This window comes from Melanerpes formicivorus, unplaced genomic scaffold (genome assembly GCF_026170545.1).
Source record: "Melanerpes formicivorus ecotype bairdi unplaced genomic scaffold, bMelFor1.0.p_v2 SCAF_3, whole genome shotgun sequence".
NCBI lineage: Eukaryota > Metazoa > Chordata > Aves > Piciformes > Picidae > Melanerpes > Melanerpes formicivorus.
The window spans coordinates 33,398,301-33,418,958 of record NW_027142355.1 but is presented as its reverse complement, the minus strand read 5'-3'; the positions used below and the strand labels follow the sequence as shown (position 1 = coordinate 33,418,958).

At 42.9% G+C, this 20,658-nt stretch overlaps 2 protein-coding genes across 3 annotated transcripts in view; one reads left to right on the top strand and one right to left on the bottom strand.

The window, feature by feature from the left end:
- Positions 1-190, bottom strand: part of PPHLN1 (periphilin 1) — a 77,372-nt gene extending 77,182 nt beyond the window's left edge. Inside the window, 1 exon segment of the mRNA XM_068170242.1 lies at positions 95-190. The gene's annotated coding sequence lies outside the window, so the exon portion shown is untranslated.
- Positions 191-283: 93 nt separating this feature from the next.
- ZCRB1 (zinc finger CCHC-type and RNA binding motif containing 1) lies at positions 284-16,367 on the top strand. 2 transcript variants are annotated; one of them, XM_068170252.1, is made up of 8 exons: positions 284-409; positions 7,180-7,267; positions 7,422-7,450; positions 11,233-11,344; positions 11,441-11,548; positions 13,688-13,797; positions 13,898-13,973; positions 15,770-16,367. In XM_068170252.1, exons 2-8 carry the CDS (start codon positions 7,184-7,186, stop codon positions 15,899-15,901), a joined length of 651 nt encoding a protein of 216 aa, XP_068026353.1. In that variant the 5' UTR covers positions 284-409; positions 7,180-7,183; the 3' UTR covers positions 15,902-16,367. The 2 variants fall into 2 exon arrangements, with proteins under 2 accessions (XP_068026353.1, XP_068026361.1); XM_068170260.1 differs by having other exon boundaries at positions 284-445.
- Positions 16,368-20,658: the final 4,291 nt, after the last annotated feature.

The window sequence follows — 20,658 nt, the reverse complement described above, 5'->3', positions numbered from 1 at the left end:
GGAAGAAGGAAGCCAGGCAATCGGTAACGCACCAGCCCCCACGGGCAGACTCAGCCGCCCGCTGCCCTAACCCGGGCCGGCCCGCGCCGCTCACCCGCCTCCCGTTCCGGCTCCCGCTGGGCAGCAGACGCGCTCGCCAGCCAGCGCCGCGCTTGCTCCCGCTGCTTCCGGCGCTCCGCAGACGTTGACGGAAACACTCTCCGCCTGCCTGCCTGCCATCCACCGTCGCCATCGCCAATTGGCTGGGACTAGCGCTAACCGCTGCTCGTCGGCGGAAGAGCGCCGCCGTGCCGGGCGGTAGGCGGTGTCTGCTTGGGGCTTGTGTCGCCGCCCGTCGGGGCCCACGCGTCGTCCTGTGTCGCATCACACCATGGGTGCCCGCGCGGGCTGAGGAGCTCTGCCGTGACGGGTAGGGTCCCCTGGAGGGGAGTAGCCACGGGAGCAGGTGCGCGGGGAGGCCGAGCCAAGCCGGCCCGGCCGTGGTTCGTAACGAGGGTACCGCGGGTGGCAGGAGGGTTTGTTTACAGCTGGGGAGGCTGTTGGATCCGGTTTAGGCTTTTGTGGTTTTGAGGAGGGACTTGTGTGCCGAGGGAGCATCGGCGTGGCACTTCGCGGCAGCTGGGCGAAGCTGCTGCGAGTAGGGCAGTGCTGTCGTACAGGATCTGCAGGGTAATATTCCTTACGGCTAAACGCTTTAATACAAGGTGTGGAAGTTTCTGAAAAGTCTGCAGTTCTCTTGCCTTAGTATTGGTTCGTACTTACTGAGCTCTGAAACTGAATCGCTTGTTTAGCTTGAGGTTTTAGGAGGTAATCTGGGCCTGTCCCTGCTGGGTGCCGAGTGCTGCACTTTGTCCACGGCAACCCCATGCAGAGCTACAGGCTGGGGTCGGAGTGGCTGGAGAGCTTCCGAACAGAGAGGGACCTGGGGGTGCTGATCGACAGCCACCTAAACGTGACCCAGCAGTTTGCCCAGGTGGCCAGGAGGGCCAATGGCATCCTGGCCTGCATTAGCAATAGTGTGGCCAGCAGAAGCAGGGAAGTCATTGTGCCCCTGTACTCTGCTTTGGTTAGGCCACACCTTGAGTCCTGTGTCCAGTTCTGGGCCCCTCAGTTTAAGAAGGACATCGAAACACTTGAACATGTCCAGAGAAGGGCAACAAGGCTGGGGAGAGGCCTTGAGCACAAGCCCTATGAGGAGAGGCTGAGGGAGCTGGGATTGTTTAGCCTGGAGAAGAGGAGGCTCAGCAGTGACCTCATTGCCCTCTACAACTACCTGAAGGGTGGTTGTAGCCAGGAAGGGGTTGGCCTCTTCTCCCAGGCAACCAGCACCAGAACAAGGGGACACAGTCTCAAGCTGCGCCAGGGGAGGTTTAGACTCGAGGTGAGGAGGAAGTTCTTCACCGAGCGAGTCATTCGTCATTGGAATGGGCTGCCAAGGGAGGTGCTGGAGTCACCATCCCTGGAGGCGTTCAAGAGGAGATTGGACGTGGCACTTGGTGCCATGGTCTAGTCATGGGGTCTGTGTTGATAGGTTGGACTCGATGATCCTCGAGGTCCTTTCCAACCTAAGTGATACTGTGATGCTGTGAGTGCAGGGTGATGCTAGATGCGATTGAAGCAAGCTGTTCTTCTCACATCCTGACTATGCTGGAAATCCCCTTAAAAAGAAAGTGTTGTTAGAACACATAATGTAGTCCCTGGTTGCCCAATCTTGTCCCAACATTTTTGTAATTGGATTACTACGTATCAGTGGTGTGATTCAAACCACGGATCCGTTTTGTCAACATCTTTGACTGGGACAGATTGAAAGACTCCTACAGTTTTTCTGCTGATGGCTTTATTTCCCACATTCTGATCCTCTGCTATATTTGCTTTATATTGTTCAAGTGACTACATAAAGATAAGAGAGATTATGCTCTAATTGCTTATTATGTGCCCCTAGTGTCACACAGAATTGTAGCAAGTGGTTAATATCTTTTTCTGGGACCAGGGAGAGCATGGGTTAGTTTTCTGCCTTGGATTATAAGATTGAGCCATGCCCCTGCCACAACTAATGATTTGTTGATTTGTGTCTACACTCTGTTGGTACTGTTAAATCAGAAACAGAGTAAGGCGTGTTAAGGGTCACAGAATCATTTTGGTTGGAAAAGACCTTTCAGAATGTAGCATCCAACCGTTCCCTAACTCTATCAAGTCTGGGGCTAAACCATGTCACTTAGCACTATATCTATGTGTTTTTTAAACATCCCCATCATGGGGATTCAACCACCTCCCTGAGGAGCCTGTTCCAGTATTTGAGAACCCTTTCATGTGAAGAAGTTCCTTCTAATGTCCAACCTGGTGCAAGCTGAGGTCATCTCCTCTTGTCACACAAGAACTCAAACAAGCTAGCCTGAGTGAGTGTGTCTGGAGTAATTTACCCACGTGCTTTAACAACCAAATCACAATTCACGTGCTTTAGCAATAAAATCACAATTCTGATCTGTCTGTTACATACTTAAAACCGAATGACGACATAAGTTTGTGCTTAAGTTGTAATGTTGATACTAACTCGTGAAAATATCAGTAAATTGAGACTCCACTTGATGCTTCAGAGGCATCTGAACTATTTTGGTGACGTCCTTATGTGTTCTGGGACAGGATAGAAAAGCCAATTACTGAAATTAATCATTGTCTTCTTTGGTGGTGTTCTCAATGTGAGTTATCGATGTTGCATTAAGATGATTGGATTAAAGCAAAATACACTTGTGTACCCAGTACATTTTGAAGGAGACTTAATCATTACTGACACATGGCTCTTGTCAAAAAATTACTTCTTTTAATTCAAGTTTTGAAAAAAGACAAAAATGGTTAAATTCAAGAAGTGGCAGTACTGAGAGACAACTCCATCCTGGAAGTTATTATGTGAAAATGATAAATAAATAGACATGAGTATTAGAGAGATGTTATTACATTAATGGGAGTTGGGCTCAACTCCATGGAGATAATGTACTGGCTTCCAGATGATGTTTTAAAGTTAGGTAACCAGGTAATACCCTGAAGATCAGAGAAGACCCATAAAAATATTTATAAAACATAAATATTTTGGTATGTTGGGGGATATCTAGCAGAACAAGGGGACACAGTCTCAAGCTGCGCCAGGGGAAGGTTCGGCTCGAGGTGAGGAGAAAGTTCTTCACAGAGAGAGTCATTCGTCATTGGAATGGGCTGCCCAGGGAGGTGGTGGAGTCCCCATCCCTGGAGGTGTTCAAGAGGAGATTGGATGTGGCACTTGGTGCCATGGTCTACTCATGAGGTCTGTGGTCACAGGTTGGACTCGATGATCCTTGAGGTCTCTTCCAACCTTAGTGATACTGTGATATAGAAACCAAATGGTACATAACTCTCAAATGAGTCTCCTGCAGCAAGTAGAAAGCTCAGATGATTTGGGAAAGTCTTGGGAATGTTTTGTCAGCCTGTATACGGAAAAGCTATAAAGCAGAGAGACTGGTCACCCACAAGAATGAATGTCATGAAAACATTAATACTTGTGTTGGATAGTTTTATGAAGTTAGGAAGTCTCTGAAATAAAAGGACTCTGAACCTTGTAATGGTGAGCTTCCAGATGAGATGTGTTTTATCTGGAGAGGTAGCGTAAAGCTGGAATTTAGTTTATTTTACCACACCACAACTTCCCCACCCCTCCCCCCAGCTATACGATATCTGAGCAATAATCATGAAGCTGTTATAGCAAGGTTGGCCATCATAAATGAAGGCAGGCTACTGTTTGTGATGTTGGCTCTTGCTATCCCCACAGTGGCTTTGTGATGGCTTTACCAAAAATTCTAATGGATCAGCTAAGACTATACATTTTGTTAAGGTTTATTGGGGTGGGATGAATTCTAACAGTAGTTGGATCTAAAGCTGCATTTATAGCACTGTATTCACAACAGATAACCAAAAATTTGCATTTTCACTTACTCAAGCTTTTTTAGAGATTACTCTTGTTAGAAAATAGTTTTTTAATGTTCTGCAGAAGGTCTTTTGCCAGATAGGTGAGTGGCTCAAATGTTGTGCAAAACTCTTAGTGTATGTGCTGACTTAGGATGTCTATAAACGATCCCAAGGAGCCTTGGGTATTTAGAAAAGGAAGTCCTCCTGTCGATCTGGGGATATACTCTTTCCTGGAGTGGTAAATTTGAACCTTTGCCATCTTGAACGTGAGCATGCTGTAGTCCTACACTGTACTTCCTCTTTTATTAAAATTCTGCCTAGCTGGCAAGTCAGACATTAAAAGTAAGAAGTCCTGTCTCAACAGTCCTAAACAATACCAATTGCTAAGAATATTTGGGCAGTTGGGGCAGCAAGACTACTTCACTTAAATTTGTCCAGGGAAGTAGAAACAAAGCTCAGCCTCAGCTGTCTGGTAGCCAGTGCTCCAGGGTGCACAATTTCAGCTCCTGGAAAAAGTGTGCAGCTGAAAATGACACTTCTGTAGCTTGCAGTCATTAGTAATTTCCTATTGGCTGAGCTGCCAGGCCTGTAGTAACCTTCACTGGATGTATCACCTTCTCCTCTGGGGTTTGCATTGTGGTGTTGCAGAATACGCAAGCTGTCTGCTCTCCAGTCATGCCATCCTCACTATTCATTAATATGGGGCTTCCTTGGTCTCCTCTTAAAAGGTGCAATAGCTGTCTACAGCCATGTGAGGTTCACCTCTGCTGTTTGCTCCTCCACTGTTTCATAGTTTCATAGTTTCATTCAGGGTTGGAAGGGACCACAAGGATCATCTAGTTCCAACCCCCCTGCCATGGGCAGGGACACCCTACACTAGATCAGGCTGGCCAGAGCCTCATCCAGCCTGCTCTTAAACACCCCCAGGGACGGGGCCTCGACCACCTCCCTGGACAACCCATTCCAGGGTCTCACCACTCTCATGGTGAAGAACCTCCTCCTCACATCTAGCCTGAATCTCCCCACCTCCAGCTTCATTCCATTCCCCCTAGTCCTATCACTACCTGATATCCTGAGAAGTCCTTCCCCAGCCTTCCTGTAGGCCCCCATTGGCAGTGTACTGTAATGCAGTGCTAAAGTAGCTTCCACCAAATCCTTCGTATCCACTGTGCATCTGGGTAACTGCACTTTGTTCACATGGAATGTTGCCAAGTCAGTCTGGCTAGGCTTGTCAAGGATACTAATGCCAAGCAGCAAGAAATCTGGGATAATGAATCTGGTCTGTGTAACACCAGATGCAGTGTGTGGCTCTTACTGCAAATTTATTCTGCTCTCATTTGCTTAACCTTTATGATGCCATTTCTGCTCATGCCAAAAATCAGTCTCTCAACATGAAAAATCTCAAAATTCAATCACTTGGAAGCTGCCACTCAAATGAATTGTGATACAGTAAGCATGTCAGGAAAGAGGCAAAACACTTGGATAATCAGTAACTACAGGGACTGAGTTGTGAAATGCCAGAAAATGAACCACAGCTGGATTAGGGTGTGATATTAGTTACTTTGTTGGCACTTGGCCATGCAATCTGCTCAGATTCACTACCCAAATAGTCCCCTAAGAAACTGTGTGCTACAACAGATGTTGATTTTTAATACTTTACTTTCTTTATCCTGTCATCAGCTTTTGTTTGTATTTTGAAAGAAAAAAGCTGATCTTGCTGAAGAAATGGCTTGATTCTCAGTTGGAAATTGGGCAGAGGTGCCAAAAGACAGGAATGAGGCTGCAGGAGAAGTAGTAATTGGACTGTGTGTTTTGCTGTATTTTTTGCTGTGCCCTCTTATGAGGGCTGTGTTTTACTCTGGTCTTAAATTTTATTCGCTAAGCTCTTGGACTGAGCCATGGCTGCAGAATGGATCAGAGGGAAGAAGTGTTTTGCACAGACTTTAACACCTCTTAAACTTTTGGGAAATGTCCAAACAGGAGGCAAAACACAGGCTGTTCTTTCTCAAATCAGATTGGTTGCTCTTCACACAGTACTAGATGGTGTGTCTGCAGTTGTAAGTGGATTTCGACTGATTCATTGTTTCCAGACATACTTAGCTGTAAGAGCTCAAAGGAGATTGGAAATGAAAATGGCTTTGAGATTTCTCTGGTTCTTGCCAATATACAGCTGCTTAATCAGGAAGAGGAGATGAGGGGAGGGCTTTGCCTCTAGGGGAGATACTCCCCATGACCAGCTCTGGACTTTTGCAGTTCCATAGTGGTGTAGAAGCCTGAGCAACAGATACAGGAGGAAATCCTTACTGCTTTAGCATCTTAGATACATTATAAAGTCAGTGTATTATCTTCCTCTCTCCACAATAATTAGGACTCTGCTTTAGGGAAGCTTTTTGTCTTTTTATCTTTTTTTTTTTTCTTTCCCCAACCAATTGTGATTTACTCTGTTTTGGATGCATCTGACCTGAAATTTGTAGGAAGAATCAGAGCATGCAGGAGGTACTTGGAACAAAGGTTACTTATTTCAGATATAGAGCATAAAGCTTAATAAATGGGCATTAATTGTTTCTCCCTATATCTTTCTTTACTGCACAAGTCAGCAGAGGTTTATTTTAAGCACACTAACTTAGGTCTGTATTTCCATGACTTACAAATGGATTTGCATACAGCAAAAATATGCTTTGGATCCAGGGAAGAAAAAAAGAAACTTGTATCTTCTGTAGAACATGAAGAGGCAAATGCAAATTTCATGTAAAATGATGAAAGAGAAATGAAAGCTATGCTTTCGTGCAACTTTATCCTAACTCAGTATCACAGTATAACTAAGGTTGGAAGAGACCTCGAGGATCATGGAGTCCAACCTGTCACCACAGACCTTATGACTAGACCATGGCACTAAGTGCCACATCCAATCTCCTCTTGAACACCTCCAGGGATGGTGACTCCACCACCTCCCTGGGCAGCACATTCCAATGATGAACGACTCGCTCGGTGAAGAACTTTCTCCTCTCCTCGAGTCTAAACCTCCCCTGGCGCAGCTTGAGACTGTGTCCCCTTGTTCTGGTGCTGGTTGCCTGGGAGAAGAGACCAACCCCTTCCTGGCTACCACCACCTTTCAGGTAGTTGTAGAGGGCAATGAGGTATCTCGGGGCTAGATTTGAAAACCAACTTTAAAAAAACCTTGCAACTGTTTTTTAATTGCTGTTTGTTAAATACAATTTAATTCTCCTCTCTTTTCCCTTCCATCAGAAAAATGAGTGGTGGGTTGGCACCGAGCAAAAGCACAGTGTATGTGTCCAATTTACCCTTTGCTTTGACAAACAACGATCTCTACAGGGTAAGTTTTTAAGAGCTGCATTGTTCAGAGTAAACTTGTTGACAACAATTTTGAGTGTAAATACACAAAATCTTAGCAGTTTGGCTTGATGAATTTACTGCTAATGCAATGTAGTTTTCTGTTTGCTAAGTCTTTATTTTGTTTTGTATTTCAGATATTTTCCAAGTATGGAAAAGTTGTCAAGTAAGTGACCTGATACAGCCTGCTGGTTTTGTAGCTTTCATTTTAAATATTTAATGTCTTTGCTTCACTTGCAGGTCTTGTGCTTTTTATACTTTAAGTAGGAATGTGGAACTCTGTTGAAGTCCTGCTCATTTTTAATAAAGTATAAATTTAACAACTGAAAGTCCTTTCAGATGCACATGTAATGTAAGAACACTTGTGTTGGGGAGGCTTTGCTAACCACTTCTTAAGAGCAAGTACAATGTTATTATATGCAAATGGTCTTTTCTCTGAAATAGTTGAAACAAAATTGTTTTAGTGAGCATTGCACTCCTTCCCCTGAACACTGCCTAGGACATGAGTGGGTAAGTTTAAAAGTGGGAGGTTCTACCTTGGTGAACTAGATGTCATGATTCCCACAAGTAGTTCCCACAATTGCAATGTATAATTCCTCTATGTGAGCTTCTCAAGGGACTTGGTTTTGTGACTGTTTAGTATCTAAGATCAGATGTAGGGCTGCATAGTAATGACTTCTAATATGTGGGGTATTCATGAACAATACTTGTGAACCCCTGCCTCTACAGTCAAATGATAGAAATAAATGCTACAGTAAGGAACTTGATGTCTTGTCTCTCTATTTTGTTAGAAGACTGAGTAATAAGTCTCAGGACTTCAGCTTTTTGACCCTACACCAGTAAATATTTACTCTAACTTGTAGTAGTTGTTATAATAAGCTGAGACATGTAGTTAAATCCAAAGTTTTCAAGGTCTCAGTAGTGTGTTCCAGGTGACAAATGGTAGGAAAAGCCAGACTGCAACATAAGAAAAACTTACCTTTTTAAAATTGACTGAGAGGAAAACTCTTGTGGGGCTCTAGTAGACATGAAGTGAGCAGTACAACTGCACATGTACAGTCTCTGTTGTTTCCAGAATGGAGTGTCTGATCTAGGCTGAACATGAGCCTGCAGTGTGCCCAGGTGGCCAGGAGGGCCAATGGCATCCTGGCCTGCATCAAGAACAGTGTGGCCAGCAGGAGCAGGGAGGTCATTCTGCCCCTGTACACTGCACTGGTTAGGCCACACCTCGAGTCCTGTGTCCAGTTCTGGGCCCCTCAGTTTAGGAAGGATGTTGACTTGCTGGAATGAGTCCAGAGAAGGGCAACAAAGTTGGTGAGGGGCTTGGAACACAAGCCGTATGACGAGAGGCTGAGGGAGCTGGGGCTGCTTAGCCTGGAGAAGAGGAGACTCAGGGGTGACCTTATTGTTTTCTACAACTGCCTGAAGGGGGGTTGTAGACAGGCAGCGGCTGGTCTCTTCTCCCAGGCAGCCAGCATCAGAACAAGAGGACACAGTCTCAGGCTGCGCCAGGGGAGGTTCAGGCTGGAGGTCAGGAGGAAGTTTTACACAGAGAGAGTGATTGCCCACTGGAATGGGCTGCCCAGGGAGGTGGTGGAATCGCCATCACTGCAGGTGTTCAGGAGGAGACTTGACAGGGTGCTTGGTTGCATGGGTTAGTTGATTGGGTGGTGTTTGGTGATAGGTTGGACGCGATGATCTTGAAGGTCTCTTCCAACCTGGTTTATTCTATTCTATTCTATCTGGTTTTGTTCATTGTAGTAACAACATTTAACTAGGTGTTCATCCTTTGAGGTGCCTCTTCTCTGTAAATTTGACACTTCTGACTTCCATGTTTTCATTTAGATACATACCCATACTCTTAATGTTTGGGAGTAGGGTTCTCTTACTGTCTTGGGTTTTGGACTTGTATAAGAGGAGGATAAGAATTGTTTGAAGTATTGGCTGTATGATGCATTACTTATTTCAAAAGTGTCATAGCAGCATTCTCTTTGGTTTTTTCCCCTTTTTTAATAATTTCTAGCTTCTTTTTTTCACTGTCATAGGTAACAGAAACAGTGTTCTCAGATGCCTATGAAGAAGTGCTATACTGCATCCTTTGTGGAAGTACCTAATTAAGAATGTGCAATGGTGTCTGTGCTGTTACTGTTTTTCCACACCATTTTGCAAACAAATCACTTGCTCACACCTACTGATTCCTGAGGTTTTGTCTAGTCCCTGCTAGAAGTTAAAACAAATGCAAAAACTCACAGAACACCACGTGTAAAATACTGCCATTATTTTTTTTTTTCACTTTTTTTGTTTTGATGCAGCAAGATTTGCTTCTTTTCACCCCTTTGCAAGCTGACCTGACAATGAACAGTGCAGATATTGGGTGTTCCACTGCTATTCCCATTTTGCTGTGAAACAGACTAACAAGGATCAGTTTTCCTATTTGTAACTAGTAGCGCATTCCCAAGAAAAATCTTTGCAAATATTAGCTTGATTTCTGTAGAGTCTTTGTTCAGGGACTTTAAAACACTTTGCAGAGAGCTTTCCAATGTCATCTAGGTCAACTTGAACTTAATTAAATAAGCTTTAGTAGACTACTTTCTGAAGTGTGTCTTGACTTAACAAAATCATGCTGGCTTTTCTTCTGTACTGCATTTCTCACCCCAGTATATCCTGATGATTATGATTTCAACTCAGTTTGTTCAGTGAGAAATCAAACTTCCTAGGGTTCTGAAAAGTTGCTGACTACAAAAATATTTGTCCCACTTGTTTCTTTCACTGCCTGTATTATTAACTAGTCCGTTCGATATCCCAATGAGAAGCCTGACAGTCATATTAGAGTTCCGTTGGAACTCTTGAAAAAGTAACTTAGCAAAAGAGTTAATAGAATCATTTCAGCTCAGCACTTCCTGTTGGAGGCATCCTTGTCTGAGGGGCTTGGGTGAAAAAATATTCTAAGCTTTATCTTTCCATGCATGGATGTTAGGAAGTTCTTCATAGAAAGAGTGATTTGCCATTGGAATGGGCTGCCCAGGGCGGTGGTGGAGTCACCATCACTGGAGGTGTTTAGACAGAGAGTGGATGGGGTGCTGGGTGCCATGGTTTAGTTGATTTGATAGTGTTGGATGATAGGTTGGACTCAAAGGTCTCTTCCAACCTGGTTAATTCTATTCTATTTTGTTTGGGGGAAAATTGAGCTTTCTTTACTGATCTTTTATTTCATACTCTCTTTACTATGGAGGTCATCTCTTACTTATACAGCTTCTCTGGTAGGCCTTTTGCATTGCAGCAGGGTTTGTGTGTTGGGTTTTATTTTTAAATGTCGTATTAACTCATATAATTTTAGTTTGCCTTATGTCTGAACCTTTTGCTAGCTGTGGTGGGTACAGGGAGAATTTATTCCTGACCTTTTACCAGTTGCTTTTATTTTCACATACATGCAGACTGGCATCCTGTTTCCCACTGTTTTGCTTTTATTGGGCTAAATACAATTGATGTTAAAACTGAAAGAATTAAGATTGTGTGGGCTCCTCCCTGCCTTCACCTCTTGTTAATCTTTTTGGTTATCTGTTTTTTTTAGTTGTTGTGGTGGTTTGTTTTTTTTTTCCCTGAGTCTTAAACTGTCTTAAAATCCTCAATGTGCTACCGGAGCTGTTGATTTCAGTTTCAGGCTGAAGATTTAACCTTGTATCTCAGGTAAAATAACATATGCATCCATGACCTGCATAGATTCCAGATGGAAATATTTATAGAACAGTACTACGTACACTTTTCTTAAATCATCTCTACTCTTCTTATGAACGTGTGGCCAGGTTAGATGTCACTCTGAATTTCTGTTTGGTGAGCTTTAAATATACTTCCCTTTCTGCTATATAACAAAGCTAAGATCCCACTGAGACATTTAAGGGAAAAAAATGCCTCTTCTGGTGTATCAATTCTGTGGTTGTACATTTTCAGAGTTACTATTATGAAAGACAAAGACACCAGGAAGAGCAAAGGAGTCGCCTTTATTTTGTTTTTGGATAAAGAATCTGCACAAAACTGTTCTCGGGCACTTAATAACAAACAGGTAAACTGTGGGAACTGATATGGAGGGAGGATTGGGTTTGCAGTCCCAAAATAGTTACCTTTTGTTTTTTTTTTTTCCCTTCCTAATTTGCTGTAGTTGTTTGGAAGAGTAATAAAAGCAAGTATTGCCATTGATAATGGAAGAGCAGCAGAATTCATTCGCAGGCGTAACTACTTTGATAAATCTAAGTGCTATGAATGTGGGGTGAGTAAAACCAGAGACTAACTTACATACTCCATCTTTTGACTGTCATGGCTTAACCCCAGCTGGCAGCTAAGCACCACACAGCCACTAGCTCGCTTGTCTCACAGCAGGATAGGGAAAAGAGAATTGGAAGGGTAAAAGTGAGCTACAAACAGTTAAATAACTGCAAGGTAATAATAATAATTATATAAACTGTAATGAAAAGTTAAATAACAAAGAAATAAACCCCAAGAAAGACACATGGTAAAAGTGAGTTACAAGCAGTTAAATAACTGAAAGGTAATAATAATAATAATAATAATAATAATAATAATAATAATAATAATAATAATTATATAAACTGTAATGAAAAGTTAAATAACAAAGAAATAAACCCCAAGAAAGACACATGGTACAAATGAAAACCATTGCTCACCACTAACTGACCTATACCCAGCCAATCCTTGAGCAGCAGCCCCTGCTCCAACCTTCCCCTCAACTTCATTTGCTGAGTATGATGCCTATAGTATGGCATGTCTCTTTGGTCAGTTGGGGTCAGCTTTCTTGGCTGTGTCTCCCCACAGCTTTTTGTGCACCCCCAGCCTACTTGCTGGTGGGGTGGTATGGGGAGCAGAAAAGGCTTTGATCTGTGTAAGCACTTCTCAGCCATAAGTAAAACATCTCTCTGTTAACACTTATTTTCAGAACAGATGCAAACCCCCATGCCAGTGCTGTGAAGGAAATTATCACTAACCCAAGCCAAAACCAGCACAGAATCCTAGCTTATTTCTTTATTTTGGCTATGGTTAATGCTGTTAAAATTGGGGAGGGTTGAATTTTCCGTTTTCCTGTTGATATTATCAGTTTTCATAACAGTTGTACCATTTTGAAGAACCTAGTTCAAAATAGCTGCTTTTGATGTATCTTTGGAAATCCATTATATAGTTAGCAGTAAAACAAATACTGGAAACAACTGGTTTTATACATGAGTGTGTTTTTTAGGCAATTCCTTTCTTTTCCTGAAGATAATAGCATGGGAGATTGACACATGGATAGCAAAAATGTTTGACTTATCCCCATTTTTTAGACTGTTGATGCTGAGATTTATATCTTCTCTTGAACATAACCCTACCATAGTGTATTCAGCTATTGCAGGAGCCAAAGAAAATCTACTTTGCTCATAGCTTTTTCTCAATTTGCAGTTAAATGTGCCTATCACCACCAATCTCTATGTTTCCATGGCAAGCTTAGAGAAGAGTTTGTCTTCTGTGTTCTAATTCAGCATTCCATTTATCTTACTAATTACTTCCCTTTTTTTCCCCTGTGAACTCTCTTACATCAACTTTCTTCATGATATGTGCTGCACTTTGGCCGCGGCAACCCCATGCAGAGCTACAGGCTGGGGTCAGAGTGGCTGGAGAGCTCCAAACAGAGAGGGACCTGGGGGTGTTGATTGACAGCCACCTAAACATGAGCCAGCAGTGTGCCCAGGCGGCCAAGAAGGCCAATGGCATCCTGGCCTGCATTAGGAATAGTGTGGCCAGCAGGAGCAGAGAGGTCATTGTGCCCCTGTACTCTGCATTGGTTAGGCTGCACCTTGAGTCCTGTGTCCAGTTCTGGGCCCCTCAGTTTAAGAAGGACATTGAGACACTTGAACGTATCCAGAGAAGGGCAACAAGGCTGGGGAGAGGCCTTGAGCACAAGCCCTATGAGGAGAGGCTGAGGGAGCTGGGATTGTTTAGCCTGCAGAAGAGGAGGCTCAGGGGTGACCTCATTGCCCTCCACAACTACCTGAAGGGTGGTTATAGCCAGGAAGGGGTTGGTCTCTTCTCCCAGGCAACCAGCACCAGAACAAGGGGACACAGTCTCAAGCTGCGCCAGGGGAGGTTTAGACCCGAGGTGAGGAGAAAGTTCTTCACCGAGCAAGTCATTCGTCATTGGAATGGGCTGTCCGGGGAGGTGGCAGAGTCACTGTCCCTGGAGGTGTTCAAGAGGAGGTTGGACGTGGCACTTGGTGCCATGGTCTAGACATGAGGTCTGTGGTGACAGGTTGGACTCGATGATCCTCGAGGTCTCTTCCAACCGTAGCGATACTGTGATACTGTGACCATAGAGTTGTTTGTAATGCTTTCTGTTAAGCAATATTTCTTTTTCTCCAAGGAAGCAGGCCACTTAAGTTATGCTTGTCCTAAAAATATGCTAGGAGAGCGAGAGCCACCAAAAAAAAAGGAGAAGAAGAAGAGAAAGAAAATAGCTGAGCCAGAAGAAATGTATGTGTAATTATTTATGTGTTGCTACTTTTAGGAAGCTTTTTCATACTGAACACTTAAAATAAAGCTATATATATTTCTCTCTCTCTGCGCAATGAAGTGAGGAGGAAGAAGAAAGTGAAGAGGAAGGAGAAGACCCTGCTCTGGATAGCCTCAGCCAAGCCATAGCTTTTCAGGTACAATCTGGAAGAACTGCATATTTATTATTTATCATTATTTAAATGCAACTGTGTTTTCTTTTTTAGCTGCTTTTCAGAGGCCCTGCGATACAGCTTTAGGTCTGTCCACTCTGTAGTACTCAGGACACTCTTGCCTGGCAGTAGTTGTAACTATATCTGCTTTCTTCCTTTTGCAGTCATGTTCAGGCATGGGTGGACTGTTGTGTGGCTGAGGGTTTTTGTTTGGTTTGATGGGTATTTTACAGTTTCACTAGTGCCACACTTGTGCATCGCAATTTATTTCCTTCAAGCTCCTTTCACTTTTTGTTTTTCCGACATCTGTGCTGTGATGATCTATTAGTGCTTCTGTTCACAAATCACTCTTTCCTCTCCTAACTGCTGTATCCTCTGCCCTCACTCAAGAATAACCTTGAACAATGTCTGGTTCTGAAGCACTTCCTTTGCCTGAAATAGGCCTCTCTAAACATACCTAATGCATTTTTTATTATGTGGATAGATCGTCTGACAGCTATATTACCATCTTCTTTAATACTTCTTTACAGGCTTTTGTTTCAGTACACAGACCAAGCCTGACCTGATGTTCACATTTCTTGGCTCCCTACTCTACAGCTGTTCCCTATGTGCCCTTGTTCCCCCACCAAAAAAAAAACCCTGAGAGTTTTTAAGATAATTTTGTTCTGGATATGACTGCAGTGAGTGCAACACCTTGACATAACGCAGTATGAAAAAGTGATGCAAATAGGCACAATTATCCCCCATCTCCTCTGAAAATTCCACAACTGGAAGTAAAACCATTCCATTTCTCTTGCTAGCCAAAGATTTTTGCTGGGATAGCATATTTCCCAGTAAAAATCAGAATCATCTGTTTAAGCCTTTAGTGGAATAGCCTTTCCAGTTCTGGGCCCCTCAGTTTAAGAAGGACATCGAAACACTTGAACGTGTCCAGAGAAGGGCAACAAGGCTGGGGAGAGGCCTTGAACACAAGTCCTATGAGGAGAGGCTGAGGGGAGCTGGGATTGTTTAGCCTGGAGAAGAGGAGGCTCAGGGGTGACCTCATTGCCCTCTACAACTACCTGAAGGAGGGTTGTAGCCAGGAAGGGGTTGGTCTCTTCTCCCAGGCAACCAGCACCAGAACAAAGGGACACAGTCTCAAGCTGCGCCAGGGGAGGTTTAGACTCGAGGTGAGGAGGAAGTTCTTCACCGAGCGAGTCATTCGTCATTGGAACGGGCTGCCCAGAGAGGTGGTGGAGTCACCGTCCCTGGAGGCGTCCAAGAGCAGATTGGACGTGGCACTTGGTGCCATGGTCTAGTCATGGGGTCTGTGTTGATAGGTTGGACTCGATGATCCTCGAGGTCCTTTCCAAACCTAAGTTATACTGTGATACTGTGAACACTTTCCCTGAGTGACTGCAAAAGACAAGGGACAGAATTGTTAGTGGAGCAAAGCTGATTCAGTAATGTCAGTTTAAAACGCAGTGCGTTCTTTTCTTCCCATCTCACCTGCTCTGTAGTTCTGCAAGTTTGCCATAGGCAAAGTTCCTCTCTTTGAACCCAGAGGGCACTTCATTGCAGAGGCCTGCATTGCTGCAGAAGACCTGACATTGGAGTGCAAGAACTGTTTTCAGAAGTGTCTTCCAGTGCATTCATCACACAGTTTGTCTGGAAATTGAGATAAAACTTTTAAATTCTTCAGCATTAAATAATTCAATGCATATCAATATTTAGCATTATTATTTGTAATGCATCTTAATTTTTCTTAATCTTAGCTAATACTTCTCCTTCTTTCATTGTAGCAAGCCAAAATTGAGGAAGAACAACAAAGATGGACACAGACTGCAGGAGAATCCTCAATTGCAGACGATTCCAAGCGTCCACGGATTAAGAAAAGCGCTTATTTCAGTGATGAGGAAGAACTTAGTGATTGAAATAATACTAATGTATATGCATATATAATTTATATAGTGTACATTTTGTAAAGTGCTACAAAGTTCTCTGTAATACACATTTGTTGAAGACAATTAGAAATCATGTTGTAGTTCTGCTCTGTCCCTCCAACCTCCTGTATTTTGATCTCTCTCTTGAAACTTCCTTCAAGGCAGCTTCTGAAGAAAATTATGTCTTTCTACACTTGAATCCAGAAAAAATCTGAGTGAAATCTTCCATAAGAGAGTTTCCCAATTTTTATTTTCCCTAAGAGGAGTTCCTCTTGGCATCACTGTTAGTATCAGTGTTGGTCTGTTGATTGCCTCTTTAGAAGCAGCGTTTTGGTAGTTCTTTAGTAGCATATGAATCTTTCACTGGTTCTTCTGCATAGGGTTGACTTTCAACCTGTAGCATTGTACTAGTATTTTAAGTCTTCATACAGCAATATAATAAATTACTGTCACAGCAGCTTGCTTTGTGAAATCATCTGTTTTCCAAAAGATACTAAGATGATGATCTTCTGCCTTATACACAGTTTTAGTAACTTGCTGTGCATTTCTTCGTATTATATAGCCTGTATACAATATATGCTTCCTAGCATTTTCAAGTTAAAAGCAATGCAGTCATTAGTTCAGTCTTGAAACACAATTTATTTACTTTTTAAGACTTCCAGTTCTGTTGTGTTTGCATCAAAAATGAGAATGTCTGTACATTTTTAAACTGGGAGTGTGCATGTTTTGATATGCTGTGATCTGCAAGTCTCGTGCTGTGGTAAGGGTTTATACTGGGCTGTGTCTCCTGACTGCAGTTTGGGTAATTATGGTTATGCACAGGGTTTTAGCTAACATGAATCACAGTCCTGTGTTCTTAGGCATCCAAACCTGCTGTCAAAATCAAAGCAGCACAGAGTTTTCTACATGCTTAAAAATCAGCCGCCTTATATACTTGGAACTGTCATGGTCTCTAAGCAAAGTGTGTTGACACCTACTTTGTACCTAAAGCTGTTCAGATTTTTTAAATAGGGTCTACATCTTTCAGTCCTCTGCAGGGTTCTCGTTGGTGGGATGCCTCTTAGGCACAGTAGGAGAAAGGTGCTGCATCACTGGTCACTCCCAGACACATGGTGATAACCTTCTCATATAACCTTCTACAACTACCTGAAAGGTGGTTGTAGCCAGGAAGAGGTTGGTCTCTCCTCCCAGGCAACCAGCACCAGAACAAGGGGACACAGTCTCAAGCTGCGCCGGGGAGGTTTAGACTCGAGGTGAGGAGGGAGTTCTTCACCGAGGGAGTCATTCATCATTGGAATGTGCTGCCCAGGGAGGTGGTTGAGTCACCGTCCCTGGAGGAATTCAAGAGGGGATTGGATTTGGACCTGGCATTTGGTGCCATGGTCTAGTCATGGGGTCTGTGTTGATGATAGGTTGGACTCGATGATCCTCGAGGTCCTTTCCAACCTTAGTTATACTGTGATACTGTGATATCAGTCACTTTGTGTGGTCAAACTTTTCATCTTTAGGAGGCGGTGTATAGAATGCATTTACACTGCCATGTTTGGAAGAAGAAAGCAACTGGCCTCTGTTTCTGTTTTCAACTCCATCTGTTGTTTATCAGAACTTGTTTTTCTTACAAAACCAGAAAACATAAATCCAAACACAGCATTACATGCCTCTTGATGAATAGCAGTTTACATTCCAATCTGTAACTGGGTGCAAAGGAAAGACATGCCCCGTTTAAGTCAATATTAAGCACATTCAGAACATTCAGAAGGTCGTTCTTGGGTCTTCTGTTCCTACTTTCACAAGAATTCAAAAACAAAAATAAGGTAATCCAGTAAAAGATTTTTATGTACAAACTACTCGAGGTACAAAATGGGGAGAAATACTGAGCTTTAAAGATAGGAAGGTCAGTAATACAAAGAATGCTTTTAAGACTTACTCTGTGACTTTCTGCTGACAATAGTATAAACTAAAACTGAAGCTTCTTTGGATAAATTTTGGAAAGGTCTCTGGGTACTGAATAACTGAATAGCTAAAGCACTGTTTATAACATAGTGTTAACAAATGCAAATCACTGTACATCATGTGTTAGGAGTTCTAAACTCTGCTAAGGAGGGAAATCCTGCTGCCGGCATGCTTCTCTGCAAAGGTTATCCTAGGTTAGGATTCAGCAGCAGTAGAACAAGAAGAACAAACGAACAACCCAAAATAACAACAAAACAACAACTGGGGGAAAAAGCAAAACTGGTAGTTTGAGCCACATCAAATATATATTCCTACACTGCTGTGAGTAATGCTGGCTGAAATCAGTAATATTTGTGAGATGTAAATCAAGGGGATGCAGGGGCTGGGTTCTTTCCCCTTCTCCAGTTTCATTTTGGGTGGTTGCAGCTGTCCTGTGCAGATTTCAGCTGAGTATTTTTGGGTTTTCCCATTTCTTCCTTTGTCTCTTCTGGTGTAATCTGATATCCCTGCAGTAAATAATTTTGTGTAATTCAACTAAAATCTTTCCACTTCTTATCTCCTGCCAGGAGGCTGGGGGTAGGAGGTGGAGGGAACAGTAGTTGGAAACTGACACAAAGAAACAAAAATATTAGAGGATAGATCATTGCCCTCTACAACTACCTCAAAGGAAGTTGGAGTGTGGGGGGGGTCAATCTTTTCTCACAGGCAACAAGTGACATGATAAGAATAAACAGGCGCAAGTTGTGCCAGGTTGGATGTTAGGAAAAGTTTCTTCACAGAAAGGGTTATCAAGCATTGGCGCGGGCTATCCAGGGAGGTGGTGGAGTCACCGTCTCTGGAAGTATTTAAAGGACATGTGGATGTGGTGCTTAGGGATGTGGTTTAGTGGTAGATTAGCAGTAGTGGTGAGATTGGGAACTCTAAGCAAGTGGTTTGCTTTGGTGATTTCAAAGGTCTCTTCCAACCTCGATAGTTCCATGAGGTTTGTCATCTTCTCCAATACCATATTGAATGTTGTTCTTGAAAACTAAAATGTGACAGAGGACCAGGTTGACATTGTCCATAATTTTGGCTTGATAATGTTTGATATCTTGTAAGACCTAAGATTTCAATGAAGTAAAGTTTCAAACTTGTCTTTCATTACACTGTGTAGTGTAGTGTAGTAGTGGAGCTTGCTGCTAGGACACTTTTTCTTTCAGGGTCATAGGGTTAAAAGTACTAAACTTACATGTGGAATGTGGTGTTTATAAAAACTATTTTAAATGCAGTCTCCATTCAGAAATACCCTAAATCACTGGCTATCTCCTGACTGTAAAATATACAGAGACAGTAACAGTTTAGGAATTATTTACTCTTACACATTTCACTGTTTCACATTTGCTACTGGTGTCTTATCAGAAGAATAAAAGCAAAACTGACCTCTGTAGTCACCTAATACAGTACTCTTTTAAGTGTTCTAGAAGCTGAAGCATGTTGATGTATCTTTCTACTCTGCTGCTTCTGCCTCACTGCTTTCCCCATAGGATTTGCTTTTGTCAGCATGAAGCAGTAGCTCAGTCCAGACTATTACAACTGACCCAGTGGCATTTCTCCTTGCTCTTTTGTTACAAGCATAAAGTTGCTTGTGGCAGGTGATACAAGAAAAGAACCAGATAAAAAAGTCTGCTTCTGTGCAGAACTGGCAGCTAGAATTCCTAACCTTAAAAAGTCTTCCTCTAACAGTTTTCTTAACTGTTTGAACTTCTATTGTTTAGCAATGCATACAGCTTTTGGCTGAGAGTAAGGGTAAAGAAGCACGCAGCTGGTGCCTAAACAAGGCCCTAGAGGGACTTTGGAATAATAAGATCTTTGCACTTTGGTTTCCTGAATCAAAGTTTCTATTCTTTGTTGTCAAAACAATGAAGCATCTCTAGGTGAGAAATTCAGAACACTGGCGTTAGATAGCATAGGTATTTGTTTTGCTTGCTTAAATCCACAATTTTTGCCTGCAGCACCCTCTGATGCAGCTGCCTCATTCTGGAAGAAGCCCAAAGCTTGTCGGCTGAGTCCCTTTTTTATCTTTGAATGCCAAGTGACCTGCTCCTGTTTGTGCCTAATCTCACCTACTCCAAGCAGCACAGCTTCAGTTTTCATCTGAGTGTTAAGAAGCTAAATGGGGTGCTAGTTAGGCTCCTAATTTAAATAGGGCCAATAGGAAGCAATTAGTTTCCAAAACTTAAGCAATAGAGCGGTGCTTTTGTCAGTTTGGGATCTTCAAGCACCAGCTCAGGAAGCAGAAAACAGCTTTGGTGGCTCCATGGCTCCGGGCGCTCGGATCTTTCCGCAAGCATCTGCTTACTAGATTTGGTCTTTGGCATTTTCAAAACGGCTTGAAAATTGTCAAAATACTGCTTTCTGGGTCGTGAGACCTCTGGTCTATTTTAATGGGTAACCAAGTAGTGTCTCACAAGATGACTTTTATCTGTCCTTGGGGAAGAAGCGGCTGTGGAAGGGGGATAAGGATGATTAGCTTAGCTGATTATAAATGGTATTACTCTCACTGTGCCTGTGCAGCACTTGTTAAACCGTTGTGGCTGTGAGACACTGGAGTAAATTCAGTCCATGTTCAGCAGGCTCCCACTATGTTCTTGGCATATTCAGGTTACTGCTCTCAGCAGAGCAGTAGAAAGGGCTGTAAATATAAAGGACTATGTGTAGCTAAATAGGTGATGCCTGGAACAAATTGTAAACAATTTATCTTTGGCTTCTGGGTCACGGTGTTCTCTGGGATAGACCTTTCTTAATCTGCAGGGATG